Raw genomic sequence first — 20,811 nt, 5'->3', positions numbered from 1 at the left:
TTCCCTAACGGAGACAGAACGGGAGACATACATGACTGACATGCCAGGTTGCAAGCCTTACCAGCCAGCGAGTTGGATGGTGTCTCAGAAGCTAGGCCTGCACTGGAGACAAACCTAGCTCTACATTTTCTTTTTACTGTTTCTTAAAACATTGTTAAAGCTACTGCAGGAGGCAGCTGGGGACACATCAGAATCAGTGAAATGCCCAGCTGAGATCTGTGGCTTCCTATAGGGGACTGGGAAGTAAAAGAATTGTTAACATTTCTCATGTCTTCCTCAAGCCAACCAGTTCATTTGATTGGCTGTTAAATTTAATAGCTGACAGACGTGACAGTTTTCAGAAAAAGAAGAAAACAAAGTACTGAGATTCAGCAGAGTTATCAGTTCCTTTGAGACCACCCTTCAGATGTCAGCTGTTGTAAATACTTGCACACTGTCTAGTCAAACAATGAAGTAGCTAGTCGGTGGAGCAGGATACATCATCCGATAGCATTTGTTACAAATTGATCCTGCTTCTTTTAGTACAGCAAAGTGTGAACTAATCCTAATTTTATGCAAATATATATCTGCCACTTGCCAAATAGTTCTGATCAATAATTTTCAGGCTACTGAGCGTTTTTTGTCTATTTGCAATTTGATAGTCATTGTATATTTTGTTGCTGGGCTCCTAAATCCCATGACATTGTTTCTGCTCCATAATTTGATGACTGAACTATTTTTAATCCATGCACATTTTTGTATGAAATGTCATTTGTCAAAGTTTTGGGGGTAGCCAAACACTTTTCACAAGTACCCAACAATTCTCCAGACACAAAATGAAAACACGCTACAAATCATAGCAACTTGAACTCCCATTTTCTCCAGGAAACTATTCATGAATCAGAGCGGTTTTTGTTTAAATATTCAGCCATTAATAAGACATTACAGGTGTATCGCACTTTGCTTGTACAACATTCATTCCTTGCTGTCTACCATAGAGCACAATAGAAGCACTCAATAAAGAGAAATCGTGTCGTAAGGAGAGGCTGCAGGCGAGTCACCCTTACCTTGCCGTGTATTTGCTGGGACGTTGCTTTAGTTGCCTCTTGTGTCTCAGGGCTGCTTTGTCTCTCTCTTGGCTCTGAATGTGGTTTTTCTTCTCCATTGCTCTTGCTTTTATACCAAAAGGCTCTTTCTGGTTAAGAAAAATTACACGAAACCTCATTTTGCTTTAGTCTAGGGCAGAAAAACCCAGCTCTGCTGTCACCCAGCAAAGAGCAGCTAAGTGTTTGGAAAGGGAAAGCAAAAGTGAGGCAGGTATTACAGGTGAGCTCGAGTACTGAGGGATTTCCAGGTGAAGAAAACACTGTGACGTCACAAGTGAACTATGCAAGAGTTCCCTGCCTAGAGTAGGTGTGTATGTAGACTTGGCCTTTGCTGAATTGCAAAGCCCTTTGGGGTCCAGCGTAGAGAAGAATCTCAGCCCCTTTTGTTTTTAAAGTCCTCTTCCTTGCAGATATAGCCTCGAAAATGTAAACTGAGCAGGTGGGTTGGAACCTTCTCACCAATCTCCTGCAGATCCTGGTTACTCACAGCAAACCAGGGCTGGCCTTTAACGTCAGACACATCACAGATGTGCACTGAGGACTACAGTAAAGGCCGACATGCAGTAATTTCGGGTTGGGTGGGTATTCGTTTATCCATCCCATCTGTTTTACTTTTCACCACAAAAGCCAAGAACATACGGTCTCTGTGGAGGTCTTCTGTACTCTAGCATTACCAGTTAGCTGCAGTAGCATTTATTTCACTCGTGCTCAGAGGCCCCAGTCAGGATCAGGGCCTTTGTACACAAAATAAAGGCAGTCCCCTCTATAAGTTTACAGTCTAAATGGAGCCTTGGCACAATGGGATTGTAGAACACACGTGAGGGGGAGAGACAAGGATGGCAGTAATAGGAGCAAAGCTTTGCTTGGATTAACGAAGAGTACATGTTTGATTGTCTCCTTTCCTAGGTGCAGCTCTTTGCAGTACTCCGCTTCCCCCACCTGCCATCCCTAGACCTCACGCTGTTCTCGTACGTGTGTTATGATCTGTTTCCAGCCTTTTGTTCTGATCTTTCTGCTGTAGAAAATGCCTGTATTCTACTGTCGTTTCCTTGCCTCGGTCAAGGCTGATCTCCATTATTCAGACATAGTCTGAGGAATAGAGCCAGACAACTTTTAAAGTAACAGATCTCATGGTCCCTTTCCTCATTTAAATGTGACCCAAACGTGTCTCTGAAATACAAAACTACACCACATAAAATAAATATATTTTAAATGTTGTTTCCCCTTTGCTTACCTGCCAGTACGTAGAATGGTATGATTTTCAAGTGTTACCCAGGCCCGACTATGATTTTTTTAATTGATACAAAAAGAAAAGGAGTACTAGTGGCACCTTATTGATCCAATTATACCAGTTCAACAAAGCGTGGGTGCCGTTATGTCAGCATAACAGTGCCTGACACCGGAATAGTGATGTCTTTCCCTGAACAGGCAGAGCTATTGGCGGTATAAGACATCGGCATTCCTTTTCACCATACCAGTACACCACAATAGTCACAGGAGTACAACGTACTAGTTGTGAAAAGATTTTGATATCAGGGGCTCGCATTTGAGTAGATCAAAGAGCTCTAGTAACACAGGAAGCAGCTCACTCCTTTCTAGGAAACAGACTCTTGCATGACTACACTTAGGTTTTGGAAGGTAGAAAAACCCTTTGATTCACCTTTAAAGGGCCCTGTCTGCCACTACTTACTCAGACAAAACACCCGTTGACTTCAGTGATATTCAGCCTATGAAAGCACTGCAGACCCAAAGCTAACCAGCTCCACCATGCCTAAGTCTCTGTATACTCTCTCAACTTCCTTTTATTAGCCCTGATTCCTTTTTTCTTTTATGCATTATTCTCTGTCTCTCTCTCTCTCTCTTCTGAGAGAATAAGTGTTAAGCATAACCAGGTAACTGGCAGGCGTAGTTATCAGTTATGTCAACACAGGTGTTTAAACTCCTGTTGCTACCTGTGCCATTGTGGGATGTGCACGATCTGCACACAAAGTTTCTAATGAATAAAAGGAAACCTGCGTGTGTTTGTGCTGCTTGCCATGTATTAGATCAGGGCTTCTTATTCAGAGTAACAGGAAAATCCACAACTATATGGAAACAATTCTTAGCCCAAATAATTCAAAGATAACTGGGTTCTGTCAGTGGCACCCTTGGAGGTAGCTGACAAAAGAGAGATGTTTCCTGAAGTTTGAAAAGCAGCTTTCTGACACCGACTAAAGTAAACTGCATTGGACACGATTAGCAGACCAAACAATACACTGCATCCAATTCGACTGCATGTATCAACACAGGACTCTGACGTATGCCTTGCTACCATCAGGTTAGGAGCTAATGAAGCAAAAATGAAACTGGTTGAGTTACATCAACATATTGCTTCCGAAGTCCAGCTACGCAGGCAACCTATTCAAGAAGGAGAAATGGATTAATGGTATTCAAGAAGTGAAATGTTCAAAAGAAATTTTCAGCCCCTTTGTATGCAGCTATTATTTCACAAGACATTTTAAAGAACTTTTTGGGGGTGTTGTTGAATAATACAGGACTGTTAATTGCCTATTGTGGCTATGATAGCTTTAGAAGCAACCAGCAATAATAGTACCTAGCTCTTATCTAGCACTTTCATCTTTGGATCTCAAAGCGCTAGACAGAGGAGGTCAGTATCGTCTCTATGTTACAGATGGGGAAACTGAGGCAGAGTGAGGGAATTGATGTGGCTAAGGTCACCTAGGAACCCACTGGCGGAGCTGGGAATTAACCCGAACCTCCTGCTTTCTAGTTCAGTTCCCAAGCCAGTAGGTGACACAAAGCAGACGCGTGCAGCTGTATAGCAAAGGAGTGGGGGTGGGAGAAGAACACTTCCATTTTAAGGCCACTATAGAACGCTAATACTTTCCATTAAGGGAAAATTCTGCTCCTCTTATGCAAGTCACATCAAAGTCTAGTTGAATGTGTCAGGCAAACAGGATCTGAACCTAAGTCTGGAAAGCATGTTTGCGAGAGAGCCTGTCAAGTTTCCCCCCAACTCTGAACTCTGGGCTACAGTTGTGGGGACCTGCATGAAAGACCCCCTAAGATTATATTTTACCAGCTTAGGTTAAAACTTCCCCCTAGGTACAAATTCCTTTCCTTGTCCTTGGACAGTACTGCTGCCTCCACCAAGTGATTTACACAAAAATTCAGGGAAGGGTCACTTGGAATCCTTATCCCCCCAAAATATCCCCCCAATTCCCTTCACCCCCTTTCCTGGGGAGGCTTGAGACTAACACACCAACCAATTGCCTTAGCAATGGAAGCACAGACCAGACCCTTTGTCTTCAGGAAACTGAAATCAATCAGGTTCCTAAAAGAAGCACTTTATTTATAACGAAAAAGTAAAAGAATCACATGTGCAAAATCAGGATGGAAAGTAAGTTTACAGGGTGATAAAAAGATTTAAAACACAGAGGATTCCCCCTAACTTCCACTGATTTCAATGGATGGTAGGAGCCTAAATATCTTTGGGGATCCGGGCCCACATTTTAAAGGGGTTTCAACTGGGCCTCCAACTCAGAGAGTGTAAAAGAGCCCCTGCAGAATACGTATCCTCCAAATATCCTTTTTAATTAAGAGCAGTGAAATGTTAACACCATGTAACCTAGCTATTGATTTATAATATAGGGAGACCATTGGCTCATTCTGTGTCCCAATTTCATTACATACTTAATACACTAGCTAACACAAAGAACAACTGTTTGACACAGCGATACAGGTGATTATTATAAATGCAGTTGTAACTCAGATTGCTCTGGAGTGGTTAACACTGAGCTAAAATATTAGCAAGGGCCTAAGGCAATTATGAATCAATCCTGGGTCCCAAAAGGGGAAAATTCTGTTCGCAAATCCATACAGTAATCATCACCATGTTAAGCTGCATTCTGAAGATACAGTAATTCTGTGAGGAAAGAGAGGGAGGCAGATTCACTGGTACGCACCAGCTGCTCAGGCAGCTCACGGCATCAGTAACCCCGGTTAAGCTGGCTGGGGAAGTAAGCCGAGTTCCTGGCTGCTTTGAGTCACTGGAGTGGACCCAAGCAGCTAGAAAGTACCAGTGGATCTGACCCAGTTTAATTTATTGATGTGGGCCCAGCTCCTTAAAGGTATTCAGGCTCAAACTCCATTGGGAGTTAGGCACCTAAATACCTTTGAGGAGCTGAGCTATGGATACTTTTGTTTCACCCACTAGCCGTATTTTACCTTACATGAACCAAATCTAGTGTAAGCGGGGGAATGGTCCCGCTCTTGTGGGGAACTTTCTTGGCTTCTGCACGACCCCGGTGAAGTGGACTAGCGAAAGGATCTGAGTCCTCGCTTCCACTTCCTTTACCCAGTGGCCTCCCTGCCCTTGAGGACTCCCCTTCCACTCTCCTGTCTGGCAGAGTCCTCGTAACCCCAACAAGGCTGGGCCCAGGATTCCTGGGGGGCTCAATCCCCAACCCTGCTGTGGTCACCTAGGACAGGGGCTAGGGTGTCCCCACTCTAGGGTACTCTCTCTGCACTGGGCACTTCTCTGACCCACTGACCATTACATACAAGTTAAAGCAAATGCAAGTTATTTAATCAACAATTAATTTTAAAAAAATGAGGGGAAATGGGAAAGGTTAAAGGAAACACATCACCCTGCTCTGTGGCAGGGAACATCACAAACAGCGTCTCTGGAACGTCAGAGCAGTTCACAGTCTGTTCCTTGTAAGTCCCAGGCCTCCTGCTCAGGCCCTGGCCATGCTGCAGGGATGCTGTGGGTTGGACACTCGCTCTGGTGGTGGCCACACGCTCTCAGGCTCTAAGGGGTAGGACCCTTCTTCCCTGTGTCGCCCCCGCCCTGTCGGGGTTACGATCCAAGCCTGGCCTGCAGAGCCTCTTGGCTGAGGCGTCTCCCTGTGCTCGGCCCGCTGCCCAGGGTCCCCCTCGCTCTCCCCAGCTGCTCACCGCACCCAGCTCTGGACTGCTCCAGCCCCAGCTGCACCACTCTTGTCTCTGCACTGCTGCTGGTCTGCCTCCAGCTCCCTGGGCTGCTTCTTTGGCCCCTCTGCCTCTGGTTGCTGCAGCTCTGCTCCCAGGACAGGTCTGCTCTGCAGGCTGCTTCTGTGACTCTGCTCCCAGCACTGACCTGCTTCCTGGGCTGCTTTTCTGGCCCCTCTGGCTCTGGTTGCTGCAGCTCTCCTCCCAGGGCAAGTCTGCTCTCTCTGCGCTGTGCCTCTGTCTTTGGGGCTGCAGCTCTGCTCCCAGGACAAGGTCTGCTCTCTGTGGGCTGCTTTTCTGGTCCCTCTGGATCAGGCCCAGCTCAGCTCGGGCCCCTGCTTTCTCCTTAGCTCGGCCCCACTCTGTCTGATCCAGACAATTCCAGCTCACAGGGAGGACGGGACCTCTCTGGCCTCCTGACCCCCTGATTAGCCTGCTCGCCCTGTCATTCAGGCTGACCTGGAGCATGGGCCTCTCCCCATTGTTCCTGGGGGCTGTCAGTCTCAGGGTCCTGATTCCCCATCGACCCTTCCCCCTTTTAGTACTGGGAGCTAGCAACTAAAACACCCCCACTGAATGTTAGTAAGGGGGCAACAGTCCCCTTATACTAGGATGGATAATTGCTATGGCTGACAGGAAGGGCTACATTAATAGTAGGTGACACAAATGTTTTTTGGCTTTAAGATATCTGAAAAGCGGTAACGCTGCCTTAGCCAATGCAATGAGTGGAACTGATTCTGGAGTGGTGCTTTTTACACATTCCCACTTTCCCTTCAAAAGGGATACAGTGAAGCGCTTTTCATAGCGTTGCAACCCCAGGTGTTTATAAATTATGAGTCAAGCCCTGGAAAATCACCCAATTGTCTTAAAAATCATGAGATCAAATGTTGGGTTCTTTGTAGTTGCCTTGAAGAATTGGAGCATTTGGGATTCTCAGTTCCATTTCAGCTGCTTTACCTACTTTGGCAGCACAAAGCTTGCTGCAAAGCTGTCATAACTGCTAACCTGGAATTTCCCTAACAGCTTTGGAGGGGGTGCAGATGTGGTAGTGGCTCTGAGCCTCTCTCCTACTGGTTTTGGCCCCTGGTATAGGAAGTACGGCTTGGAGAGAAGAGGCTTTGGAACAGGGCTCGTGGGTCTTTGGGGTTTTTTTTGGAGGGGGTGTGTGGGAGGAGCTACCGACAAGGTTACTTAGTGATGTCATTATTAGAAGAAACGTCCTCCAGAGGAAAACAGTAAAAGCCCTTAATTGTTTGCAATGATCTAACACATTGTGGAACAGATCCTGATTTTGCTTCTACCAATGTAAATGAGATCACGATCCATCCCAGTTTCTGTGTTATTACAGTAGAGAAGAAGTATAGGACTCTCAGATACTGCTGCTTCCACGGACTCAGGGTGAGTTCACTGAGCTGTAAGAGTGGAGAGTATCTTTGGCTGGTTCTGGTGCAGTTAAAGTCTTCGTGAGCCCCAGGAGGCTCAGAGACTGAGCACAGCCCAGCAGGTTTGTCAGGCTTCTCTAAAGACTCTGGGCCAAATCTAGACCTGGGTTCAAATTCTGCTTCCGGTCACAGATATCCAACGCCATTGACTGCAGAAGGGCTGCCTGGGTGTAATGGAGCAGAATTTGGCTCTGAGGCGCTATTTCACTGATTCACACCTTGTCTGCACGAAAAAGGTGTCCTGGCTTAATTTAGCCAGTGATTTTTAAACGCAAGTAGTGAAGTCAGTGCAGAGGGCTACGTAGACACATGTAGTTTGTTTAAAGCAGGCCTAGTGCAGTTTAGCTTATGGCAATGAGCAAGGCCTTGGAGTAAACAGGCGTGCTCTGGGGAAGTCGGCGAGGTAGAGTGGGAGGGAATCCCTTCCCCGCTGACCCGCAGCTGTGGAATAGCATCATTGCTGCTCTGACTCCTGCCTCTGCAACCAACCACCCCATCAGCAGAGCCCCTGTGCCCCGGCCCTAGCACCCATAGTCCAGCATCTTCCAAACTCTTGAGAGCTGAGCCCCTCTTCAGACAAATGCAACCTACTGATGCTCCTTTTAACCCTGTCACATGCTATTGAAGGACCATCTTAATGTATACACCTTCCAGGCCCCTTTATGTCGGGAAAGGCGGTACTAGTGGATCCCCCAGCCATTCCCCTGCTCTGCTGGGCCTCCAATCTTTCTGTGTGACCACCAACCCCACCCCCGGGCACAGCTGAATAAGAACCATTCTGATCCACGAGGACTCTCTGCACCTGCGGAGGTGGGCTAAGTTATACCCCAAACCTGGCAATGGAGTTGTAAATTGGAGTCTCTATCTGTTTACTCTCACCGAAGTTAGGTACATTCAGAAGAATTCCACATTTAGCAGATAGTTTAAGACTGAGTCTTTGGTTCCCAGCAACAGGAGACCTGGCTGGTGGGAAAGAAACCACAAAAGGTGTAGCTTGGTCATGCCCATATACGCAGGTGTATCTGTATATACATCTGAATACGCAGATGATTGCTCAAAGGCACTGTGCTGGCCAAATCCCCAGCTTTGCCATGCTCCTAACGGCTGGGTAAAGCTGGATGACTGTGCAAACTCTGGGTTCTGTGCTGATCTTCCACAGCTCTGTCCAAAGAGGGATGGCTGACAATTTATATGACTTCTGAGCCTGAAACCTTTCTGCAGAATTGCTGCAAAGGATTCTGTCCTTGGAAAGCCTTGTTGGGATATATTATCTGAACCAACCGTTTATGCACAATGGGTGTCAGCAATGGAAGAGTTGCGCTGACTTTCGAATGATCTGCAGTAAGTTTATTGCAATAATATTCATTGTGATTTCTAATCTAAGTTTACAGTAGAGGGTTAGAAATGGTCAGTCAACCAATTTAAAATGGCTGGACGCTACTAATTGCTTTATCATTTAAAATAACTCATTCTACTAAAGTGGAGGTGAATATGGGCTCACAGCAACGAGACACATCCCAATATACAGTTAAAACCAATAAAGAGTCAATATTTGCACTCACCCAGTCCCTGGACCATTGCTGCTTCTCACCACACTTGGCTGGGGAGGTGGAGTCCATGCACGGAGATCACGTTCCTTACCCATTGCTCTGACCACAACCACCCCTTCATTGAGACCTTCAGCTTGCTTCTCTTCATCAAATATTAAATATCAGCTGTGCTTTGGCTGGTCCACTTCTAAGTATTTCAAGGTCTGAGGCTTCCACTGCTTCCCTTTCAGATTACATCCTAGTATTATAGATCCCACTGTCTAGATCCGACTCTCCTTTTCTTAATTTTGTCCTTCTGCTCCTAGTTTTGCGGAGTTGTACAATACAAAACAATACCCTTCAACACTCTCTAAAGCTATGTCTCCATCACCTAAATTATACACATTTAGCTCTCAGTTGTACTCCTAAGTCAGTCTGTCCAACCCTATAACTGTGCAGGTTTTTTTTTCACACTTTATCTTTCAGTTCTGAGCATGTGAGGTCCAGTCTAGCTCTCATTAAAGTCAATGGAAGGACACCCACTCTTAGAACAGAAATCAATTTTTAAAATGCCAATCAAAACAGCCATTGTGCAAATGCGTTTACACTGGCTGTGTTCACACTCCTGTTGTGTTTGCTTCCCACAAACACTGGTGTAATTGAGAATTAATAGCATAAATGATCAGAGAAATCAAATGTTAAGCAGGCACACTTGCAGGTATTTGTAATGAGTGAACATTAAATTTACTTTCTGAGAGTGTTTGCAGATGATAGCTGGTTGATGATGTGGGAGGGATAGCTCAGTGGTTTGAGCACTGGCCTACTAAACCCAGGGTTGTGAGCTCAATCCTTGAGGGGGCCATTTAGGGATCTGGGGCAAAAGTTAGGGATTGGTCCTGCTTTGAGCAGGGGGTTGGACTAGATGACCTCCTGAGGTCCATTCCAACCCTGATATTCTAGGATTCATAAATTATGCTCATCTACTCAGGGACAGAAGCTATATCATATCATATGACTTATGGCCTGCTGGGTGACCTTGGGCAAGTCACTTCACTGCTCTGTGCCTCAGTTTCCCCATCTGTAAAAAGTGGATAATGATAGTGCTGTCCTTTGTAAAGCATGTTAAGCTTTACTGATGAAAAACACTATAGAACAGTTAGGTATTATTATTAAGAAGCCACTCAGTTTTAGGTCGCATGGCTCAAACGTAATGTTTTGTTGACTAACAAGCCATAGGGTGAACAAAATGATGTTGAATGTTTTCCAGTCGCAACGTTCTCAACTGTGTTTGTTATTGGTTTGCAGGAATTTTGCGAAGAGAAATAGAGGCAAAATTCCCTGGCTGTGAACTAATCACTCAGCTGTAATAGTCAAGAGAAAAAAATCACATTTGTAAACATTGGCTGCTAAAGACTCTGGATGGGGTTTTCACTCCAAAGACCAAAGGAATGTGTTCAGATGCTTTTGATTTCCTCCAACCAGGAGACAGAGGGGGCAGGCTTGTGAGCTACCTACCAATGACCCAGTTCCATAATTCTCCGAATCGTGGTCCCTTTACCACATGCATAGTAGTACTAGGCCTAGAATGCACGGTATTGGATATGGCTCAGCATAAATTCTTGTAGCAGAAGGGATGTAAGCCATGCCCCTGTGAGTGCAACGCACCTGTGGCCAATGTGGGGGAGGGGCCTCCCTGCCCCCAGAGGATCGAGCTGAATTGCGACAAGGAGCTGGTGGGTTGTGCTGGGGCCAGAGCCGCTTTGGGCAGGCCCAGTCAGCTCCAAGGACCACACTCTCAGCCCATCTAGGCTGATGTGGCTTCATCCCAGCAGCAGGATACGCATGTTTCGGGAGGTGGGGGGGGGGGGGGGGGCGTTCCTCTCCCAAATCCTTAGCGCTTGATGCAGCAGCTTCCTCCACTGCACTCAGGAGTCCCCTGCCTTACAGCCCAGCTCCCTTCCCTACCCCAGAGCCAGACTTCACCCCTCTTCCCTGCTCCCTTTAACATCCTGAGTCCCTCTCCCATCCCCCTCAACGTAGCTTCTCATAAGCCAAGATGGCCACCATTTTCAAGCTCCACATTCCCTTCCAGGCTCTAGAACCTGCCTCTGTGACCCTGCACCCACCGGCTCCACTCCCACACTGCCCCCGGGGCCCCACACCACTGCCTCTGTGACCCCCCCCGGCTCCACTCCCACGCTGCCCCCGGGGCCCCACACCACTGCCTCTGTGACCCCCCCTGGCTCCACCCCCACGGCCCTACACCCCCTGCCTCTGTGACACTCTCACTTCCAACTCCCTTCCCCCCAGGGACCCACTTCCTTTCTTCAACCCCCATACTGCCCCCCAGGGCCTCACACAGCCTGCCACTGTGATTACCCCCTCCGCCAGCTCTCACAGATCCTTCACCAGGTTGCCATTTATCACCCCTAAGGAAAAGTGCATCAACCAATTCCTTATGTGAAGTCTCCCCATCTGTTCCCTGCTGGCCTGTAGGCTGTTTATGTTCAGCGAATAGCTCGCCCCAGCCAGGGGACCAGGGCCTCTCCCTTCCCTCCTCATCCAGCCCCATGGCAAGGCCATTCTCTGCACCTACCTCCTTTGTCTCCTGGGCTGCTGTTGCCAACTGGGTCTTACTCCTCCCGGCCTGGGAGATGCTGGTACGAATCACCCGTGAAACATGGGACTATCCTGGGAAAAAAGCAGGATGTCTTGCAGTCTTTTCTGAATTTTGTCATATTTGGTGTTATTCTTAAAACCCCAGCTCCTGGAGTCAAGTGATTCTGTGTGACTCTTAGGTTTGATTTAAAATATAAAAGTACATTTCTAGGCCTCATGATTGGGGGAAAAGGCTTATAAATGTGACTCCCCAAAGTCTCAATAACCAGCAGCCAATTACAAAAGAACCCATAATGTATTATTTTAAAAACAATCTCATGACTTTAAAGGCAATCTTGTGATTTGGTGGCAACCTGACTCATGATTTTTGAATTCTTGGGGTTGGCAATACTGTCACTTTAAATCAAATTGGGAATATGTCCTTCAGAGCCAAAATACTTTTTGCTTTTAATTCCAGAACTTCACCCTAGTGGGGGTGATGATACTTCACCAACATTTAAAGAGTCCAGGCTTGATTCTTTGCTTTCCTGAACCATTTATAAATATAGTCATTTGCACATATGCAAAGTGATACAGAATAGGTATAAAAAGTAATCACTGTTGATCTGGTATCATTTTGCAGTAGTGTAAATAACAAATCCAAGTGCAAGGTTGCAATATTGCCCATCCCCAAAGATCCACAAATCATGTCAAACCCTAAATCTCATGCAATTAGACCAACAATCATGAGATTTTTTTAAAAAAGATTCTCCTGTAGTTTTTTGGGTTGGTCTTTTGGATTCCCCTGTCCCCCCAGTGCGTTTGTGAGATAGTGTTGTTAACACTTCCATATTTATTCTGTAAGGTGATTGTGCCCCTCCACTGCCCATCCCGTACCCAGCAAGTAATTCGGCACCCTGTCCCCAACTCAGTCCTCTCTCCACATCAACTCTGCTCGTCCCCCTGTGTCCCCATCATTTCTGCCCCTCCTTCCTTCACCGCAGCTCCTCCTGAAGCTGCTGTGTCTCTTCCCCGGCCCTCTGCCAGGGATGGGTGTTGCAGGGAGTGGAGGAGGGAGTGGAGCCTCTCTGAGCTCCTCTCTCCTCCACTCCTGTGACAGTGATGTTGGCACCTAAGGGGCAGAGACCTCTGACTGTTTTCTGCAGCAGCCTTGATTGGCTGCTCTTCCCCACGACCGGAGACAGTGGGAAAGACAGCCAATCAGAAGCCAGGCTGCAATTCCCAAGAGGGTTGGAGATTCTCACATCATCACCAGACAGACTCCAGCCCCGGCTAAAATCCTGCAACCTGTGAAAAAGTCACGAGCGGTGACAGCACTGGGGCAGCGGAGAATCAGGCTTTTTATATAGTGCATATAATAATATTAATAATACCCAGCTCTTATAGAGTGTTTTTATGGGTAGGTCTCAAAGCACTTTACCAAGGAATTCGGTATCAGTATTCCCATTTTACAGATGGTACAGAGCAGAGACGTGACTTGCCCAACGTCATCCACCACTCCAGCAGGTCAGTGGCAGAGCTGGGAATAGAATCCAGGTTTCCCGAGTGCCAATCCCCAGTATCTATCCCCCTCAGACAAAAACAGTGCAAATTGCAGCCACGATGTACTCTGCAAGAGCAGTTGAATAGTTTTCCCAGACCTGTGTCTTCACACGGATATCAATGCGTACAAATAAAAAGGAAGCAAAAAGCAATACATGTTACAATCAGGCTCCAGTTAAAACAGCAGCATTTTACTCTAGAAGAGTGTGTCACCTATATTGTGATAAGTATAGGATAGTAATTATAGTCAGTGCTTTTTGCCCAATTTAAAGGCCCCATAATATTCAGTCCTGCCACCAGGGGTTCCCTGGGATTTGCTATCGTGGGAAGATACCTATAACTTTAGACTTTTCATTATTTTAAGTATCTTTGTTATGTCCCCTCTCACCATCCAGCTAATCAATTTCTCCTCATCGGGAAGTACTTCCCTGCCTTTAATGACTTTTGCTATTTTCTATTTTTTGGAGGTGATGAGATCAGAACATAATGCAGTCAGCAAGTAGAGGGTCAATCATCAATTTATATCATTTCAGTTTTAATTTTACATCTTCCATTTTTACATTAAATATTATACAAATAGCCCATTTGATAAATATGCACATAAAAATGATAGATACAATAAATAACTTAAATACAAATCAGATTTGTTTAAATAAGGATCGCATCAGATGGCTTAACATTATGTCAGCCAGTAAAACAAAAATAGATTCTCGGAATCTGTCTAATACAGCAACACCTTCCATGCATCAACATTATTGCATTTTCCAGCATCTTTCTAAGACAATAATGAAATAGTCACTAGTCTGTAAATCAAACAAACGGTGGGAAAAACTAGTCCTTTAAATTAAAATAAATAACAGCAACACAACATACTATTGGCAAATATTTTTGCGTAGCAATCAACCAATACAATAAATAATACTATCCTCTAGGGCCAAATTTTAATCCCACTAAAATCAATGGCCAATCTCCCATTGATTTCTGTGGGAACAGGCCTTACACTTTAGCTGCACTTAAGAAATTGGCCTACAACCAATCAGCTACTGGCAATTGGAGTCGGAGAGATCTCTTCCTGAAGATCAGTTGTATCGGAATCTTTTGTTCAGAGATCATTGGTGATGGGTATCCGTGGTAAGATGCCAAGGCAGAAAGAGCATCATGCCTGGTTAAAATATAGTGTCCTGTAGGAAGGATTCAGGGTTCCCATTCGCTGGGCTCTCCAGTGTCTGATTAGTGCATGAGGTGAGACAGTGTAAAGGCTTTGCATTTAGGTGCAGAACTCCATGTAGGCTGCGCACTTCAAGTCTTCGTTCAGGAATCGGAAGAGATTGAAGATCACAGATGCTTCCAGGCACCCCGGAGTTTCCTGGGACAGGAGAGAGGGAGTGAACACATTGTAACAGAGAATGGCTGGCTCACACTGGGCGAGGGAAAGCGACTGGACAAAGGCCTGATGGAAGTGGGTGTATATAGATAGGGAGCACAGAGCATGCAGAAAAAGGGTGAACAGAGCAGTGTCTACATAGGGACATCCAGGAAAGCTAATCTGAACAAACTGTGTGAATTTGAAGTGGGTTAGTTAATAGCATTAGATCCCTGTGTGAACACCCTCATTCAAAATTAAAGTGGTCTTAATTTGGTTACTTTACTTCACTTCCAGAGATCGCTTTAACACTGAATGGTCTCAAGTTGCAATGGGGGAGGTTTAGATTGGATATTAGGAAAAACTTTTTCACTAAGAGGGTGGTGAAACACTGGAATGCGTTACCTAGGGAGGTGGTAGAATCTCCTTCCTTAGAGGTTTTTAAGGTCAGGCTTGACAAAGCCCTGGCTGGGATGATTTAACTGGGACTTGGTCCTGCTTTGAGCAGGGGGTTGGACTAGATGACCTTCTGGGGTCCCTTCCAACCCTGATATTCTATGATTCTATGATTCTATGAATAACAGCATCCATACAGGGATTTAATGCAGTTTAACTAATCCCCTTCAAACTCACATCTTTAGTTAATTCAGATTAGTTTTCCTGGATGTCCCTGCGTAGACAAGACCTTACAAACACTCGAACCTAAGTAAATACTCATTTACATGGTGCTCTAATGTTCTGTAATTCTAAATATATAACAATGTGTGCTGTAGTCTATTACATTAAGCAGTGAGTCTGAATGAAGCAAAAGGCACAATGATCTGGGGTAACAGTCAACTTGATGGGTATTATCTTTGTCTAGATCTGATTCCTAAGAAGGCCTGAGCACCGGCAGACTTGTACGAATGAATGATCTCTGGGCCTCTTTTCCCATTGCCCAGCCCAGCATCTCCACCTCTTCAAAGCGAATGGGAAGTTGGTGTAAAGCTCTGCCAGCAGTGTGAGGGAGGGGGGATTTCAGAGTCAGCAGCATTTTGCACAAATATAAATGATTCCACAAGGTACAAGGTACAGAGCAATGGAGGATCAGATGCCACGTATTTATTCTGCTATTTGCATCCTATGGGAGGACCCAAACTAGGCCACAAGGTAAAGGGTGTTTTCTAGATGCCTGGTCTGTTATAGTCTGACAGCAGATGTAACAAGCCTTCCTGATGTGAGAGATTTACCAGCTTTCTGAACTAATTCAGTCTCAGGACTCCTAGACTGCTGAAGGTCCTGGACAATATACAGGGCACCATCCTGCACTGGCCCCATGGGAACGGAATGGAGCTGATGATCCTGTATGGATTTGTTCCCACTAACATGTGATGAAAGTTTGTCTTGTGTGTTTGCCAAATGTACTCACCATTTTCTTGGCTGCATGGAATTTTAGGAGCCAGTTAGTCAGCATCCGGGAGCGTTGATGGCCGTGAGGCTGATGTCTGGCCTGAAAAGAAAATCAATCCATGAAGGAGACTGGCACATGAGTCGAGAGTTCAGGAAAAGTGGCTTAACCTCCTTCCTCTCGGTACAAGCCCAAGGCAGATCTTGGTTTGATTGAGTTTATCTAGTTCTTTAGACGTGTGGATTCCATGTTAACCTTCCATGTTCTATTAATAACACCAAGCATTTGTATTACATTGTTCAACTTCAGAAGAGTTTGAAGCATTAACTCAGGGCTTTACTGAGGCCTGTGGGAATGGCCCTGTGTAGGGGGAGGTATGCCTTGGGCTCCCCAGAGGAGCTCTGGGAGGAACTCTACCTAGTAGAAACTGAATATGCCCTGGAGCTGAGCAGCAGTGCAGCATACTCTCCCAGTGTATGCAGCCATCCATGGGTCTGCCTCCTCCCAGTTCTTCCCCACCTCCACTGCGATGTTCTGGGGGGCACATGGAAACAACAGTAGCTGTGCTAAAGAGAGCACAGTGTCTGCAGTGGTACCAAACTACAGCCCAGGAGCCGACGGTGGGGACGTACCTGCTTGCACAGTAGCAGAGCAGCCAAGCATCATCTGTCCCTAACTAGTTAATCAAGTTAATTAGCTAATTAGATGATGTATCTGAGCAAGGCATACAGCAACTATGTTATGTGCAAACCAAAGTCCACGATTACTGGCACAAGGATTAGTAGATCCTGGATCCACTTAAGAAAATCGTGCTGTTCAGAGTTCAATACACAATTCCCAGACCCACTGTGGCACGAGACATTTGCAATCCAATACTCACCCAGCTCTTCAAGTCCTCTCTGATATGCCTCAGGATTTCTAATGGCCTCACGAGCTGCTCGGACAGACTGGAATCCCCAAAGTTCTCCAGCACGTCAATAATGAGGTGCAGCTCCGTCTCTACCAGGATCACTCTGTCGTGCACCTAGGGAGAGAATGTGCAGGTAAAACAGTGTGTCCAGGGGAGTTGCAGACAGGGAGATAAGGAATGTTTGTGTTAGCAGCAGGAGTAGGAGTGGCCTGCTTAAGGAGACTTTTCAAAGCCGTGGCCAATGGGAAACGACCTACGACGCAGGGGAGGTGTGAATCCACTCTGTTCACAGAGCCTGCTAGTCATGACCCTTTGGACTCTGTTGCTTACACCTTCCTTCCTTGGAATCCAACAACATTTTGTGCTTCAGATCAATCTCAATCTCAATATCTGGCTTCCCAGCCCCAATATATAGATATAGAAAAAGGGCCGGATTCCAACCTCAGATGACGCCTGTGTCATTTGGGAATAAATTCCTTCTCCATGTTACTCTACAAAAGGATCACGTGAAATCAGCATCCAGCTTAGAAAGAGACAGTACTGCAACTTTGGAAAGAAGCAAGTGCTGTTTTGTAACTTTGTCTCTCTTGGCAGAGGTCTTTCTTACCGACAGCTCTTTGACTTTCCAGTTCCGGTGGAAAATCTTGGTGTTGCATTTTCGGTCTGACAACAGCATGATGTCCTCCTGGAGGCACAAAATAAGAACACAGGGAAATGTGTAAAGGAAGCAAAGCAGGGGAGAAAGTGCCAAATTCAGCCCTCAGTTACATCATATAACCCCATTCAGCCATGCAAAGGTACAAAATCCTGGCACAATTTGACTCAACACCTCGATCCCCTAAGAATGCTGCTGTACTAGAGTCCTGGCTCTTCCCGAGAAGGTGCCAAATATGGCACAGATGTCAACAACACGCGCTTGTCATATTGTTTTGCTGGTTTCAGGTTGTGAACTGCATTTGTGCAGGAGTTTAACTGAGAAGCGGCATCCTTTAACTCTTGACCGCTCATCTGAGTGGTGCACTTCCTCCGCGTCAGCATTGGTTAACGTGGAATGTTTGCACGACTTAAAAATAAATGACTTGATCTCTCTAATGCTGCTTGATGGCATGACATGAATTTGGGTTCCTCAGATTGTCAGTTTAAAGGACTAGACTCAGTTTTGTTTGGAAGGGAAAGATCGCCTATAGTTAAAAACTGGCTCTCATTCTCTAGGTTTGATTGTAACTCAGGACAGAGTTTGAACCCCTTTCAAAACTTTCTGAGATTTAAGATTAAGGACGGTTGACTCTGTAAGAAATCTGAGCTGGCCAGGCCCTAACCTCCTTAGACTGACTCGAATCAGGAACACCCACTTAGACAGGTTGCCCCTTCTTTCTCTCCTAGCTCCTTTCTAATAGTAAGAATGCCGTTCTTCCCTTGCTATTGTCTAATCTGTGATTCTGCTTTAGATCAGTTCCCACCTTCCTGCCCTGTCCATGACTCTGCCTCTCTCTGACTCTTGCCGGAGCTGAACATTCTGAGCTTTGCCCTTTCTTAACTAAGACTGGGTGGGGGATCACCAACAAAGAAGATCCAGACAGAGAGACTTCTCTCTATTTTGTCTGCAACCCTACACCCCAAACTTACCGAAGCATATTTCATCTGCCCACAGTAGTATGCCGAGAAGGCTGCGGTTGAAACTACAGCCTAGCACCCACATTGCCATTATTGCCCTACTTATGTGTCTTCTTTGCACTTACAAATCTGTCCTTGACATTCTTGAAGGTCTCCAGTTCCCAGGGTGGCAGGGACTTGTATTTTGAGAGGTGGCACATCTTCCCCTGAGTCCCTTTGGGAAAGGCCTCCGTAGACATTGTCCATAGGGTCAGGACAAGGAGCAGTTTGCAAGCCATCATTTTTCCTAATTGAATCAGAAAGGGGAAATACACACATCACTCCATTTCCAGGTTACAAGGATTATAAACTGTATTTTTGACAGTCTGACAAGGCGGGGAAAGTAGGGATGCAGGAAGATGAGGGCTACAATCAAATATATACATTGGTGGCTTGACCCCAAAGATTGCAGCTGAGCAAACTCAACTCTTCTATTCACAAATGTTTTCAGATCAGGCCCCTTAATTTACAGCCCCCGGCACTAATAATAAAAAATAAACTGGTAAGAGACTTAGAGGGACGGATAATGTTTGATCCTTACTCTTTAGAGTAGATCACAGCAGATCAGTCTAGTAAGCCCATGTGCTAGACAGACGCCCCAGACCTCGTGGCACGTACCTTGGAACATGTTTGCTGGGAAATGGCTTTAGTTTCTTCTTCTTCCTCAGGGTTGCTTGGCCTCCCTCTGGTCTGTGAATGTAGCCTCTCTTTTCCATTGCTCTTGCTTTTATACTCTTTAGGAAAAAATAAAATGAAATCTTGTTTTCCTTTTGTCGAAGGAGAAAAACCCACGCTCTAATGCGGCTGGAATCAATGGAAACCGGAAAGTGAAAGTACGGCAGGTGCATCTAGCTCATAACCCTCTGCGCTCCTGAGCTGCGTGTGCCACTACCAGGGATTCCCAGGTGAGGGAAACTCTGCATGACATCATGACCAAACGATGCAAGATTTCCCTGCCTAGAGTAGGCGAGTTCTGTATCTAACCTTAGCATTGCCCAGTTTCCGGATTTGCTGTGTTACCGTAATGATCCACCGAGCAGCCCTTTCATTCATTCTTTCCCCCGCCCCCAGGAGTGACTCTGCGAGTCATCACTGATGAGTGAAGGGCAAAAGGACAGTGGTCTCAGTACTCTCACAATGGGCAGAAAGGGACTGTTCCCAGGAGGGAGCCTTCCCTCGCAGTCTTGATAACATCCAGGTTAAGGATCCACGTTTGTGATTTACCTGGGAAGCAAGGGCTGGGGGAAGGAAAACCTGGGAAGCACTTTTGGCGATGGTCCAAGGGGGAAGAGCCAGCCACAGGTTGTCTGAGTGCTGGGCCAGGCTGAATGGGAGTGTGGCAGGGGAGCAGGCTGGGGCTGGCAGGAGGTGAGCGGAAGCTGCAGCAATACTGCGATACAGCCTGGGGGGAACAACAGAGACTGGAGGGGGGAGGCACGGAGGTAGCAGCCTTCCAAGGTACTCCAGACCCAGGGCACTGGTCTAGAGAAGGACTCCTTTTCGCCACTGGGGAGGGGCTGTCTGCTCTCAGAGGCGCCGACATAAATAAGGACCGTGTGTCAAGAGGGGTTTGTAAGCAGGTAGCTTGCAACAGAGGCTCCGACAGATGGCCAATAGGAAGACAACTCACAGAGACTCCCAGTTAAAGCACCAGCCACAAGCCTGAACTGTGGCCAGTGGGACTGGGACCTAGAAGCCAATATTAAATTTCCCTCCAAAAAGGGATGGCTTACCAAGGGCAGGCCAAGGCCTCGGCCTGACTCGCCCCTAGGGCAAGGATACTCTGGCATTCAGCATGAGGAGTGGCTGTAGTTGCAGAGTTAGGAACTAGCACATGTATCTTTGGTTGTAACCGTTCAAACCACTGTAGTGAGGGAACTCGCACCCTTTCCTTCTTCCAGGCCTCGTAAGGAATCGTTGCAGCTGAGCTGTGAGTGCATGGGCCTGTTCGGTAGAGAAGCTGGTTGACAAAGACTCTGCAGAATTCTTCTCTCTTCCGCCTTACAGCCTCTTCTGTTGTTCTTTCATACCAGTCACATCTCTGACTGTTTCTGGCTGCATCTAGTTGGGGCTGTAGATGAAATGGATCAAAGAGAAATCTAGGAGGCCATCAGATCTGATAACTTGAACAGAGGTTAACAATGAGGTGGGCCTGAGATCAACCCTGATGCAACCTACACTTTGATGGCAGATGAACTCTGAATCCAAGACTCTGTGTGAACATGGGGCTGGTGGAAGAGTTAGGGATCTTTCCTCCTTTTTTGCCTTTGACTTTTTGTTGTTTTACTA

General features: G+C 46.2%; 1 protein-coding gene across 1 annotated transcript; it reads right to left on the bottom strand.

Annotated features, from left to right (window-relative positions):
* Positions 1 to 14,258: 14,258 nt before the first annotated feature.
* On the bottom strand, positions 14,259 to 19,238 carry LOC122462442 (interferon lambda-3-like). The gene is made up of 6 exons (XM_043525583.1): positions 19,141 to 19,238; positions 18,609 to 18,783; positions 17,477 to 17,554; positions 16,840 to 16,983; positions 15,981 to 16,061; positions 14,259 to 14,575 (listed from the first exon to the last, which is right to left on the bottom strand). Exons 1-6 carry the CDS (start codon positions 19,236 to 19,238, stop codon positions 14,477 to 14,479), a joined length of 675 nt encoding a protein of 224 aa, XP_043381518.1. The 3' UTR covers positions 14,259 to 14,476.
* Positions 19,239 to 20,811: the final 1,573 nt, after the last annotated feature.

Source organism: Chelonia mydas, chromosome 11 (genome assembly GCF_015237465.2).
Source record: "Chelonia mydas isolate rCheMyd1 chromosome 11, rCheMyd1.pri.v2, whole genome shotgun sequence".
NCBI lineage: Eukaryota > Metazoa > Chordata > Testudines > Cheloniidae > Chelonia > Chelonia mydas.
This window is presented reverse-complemented; position numbering and strand designations above follow the sequence as displayed.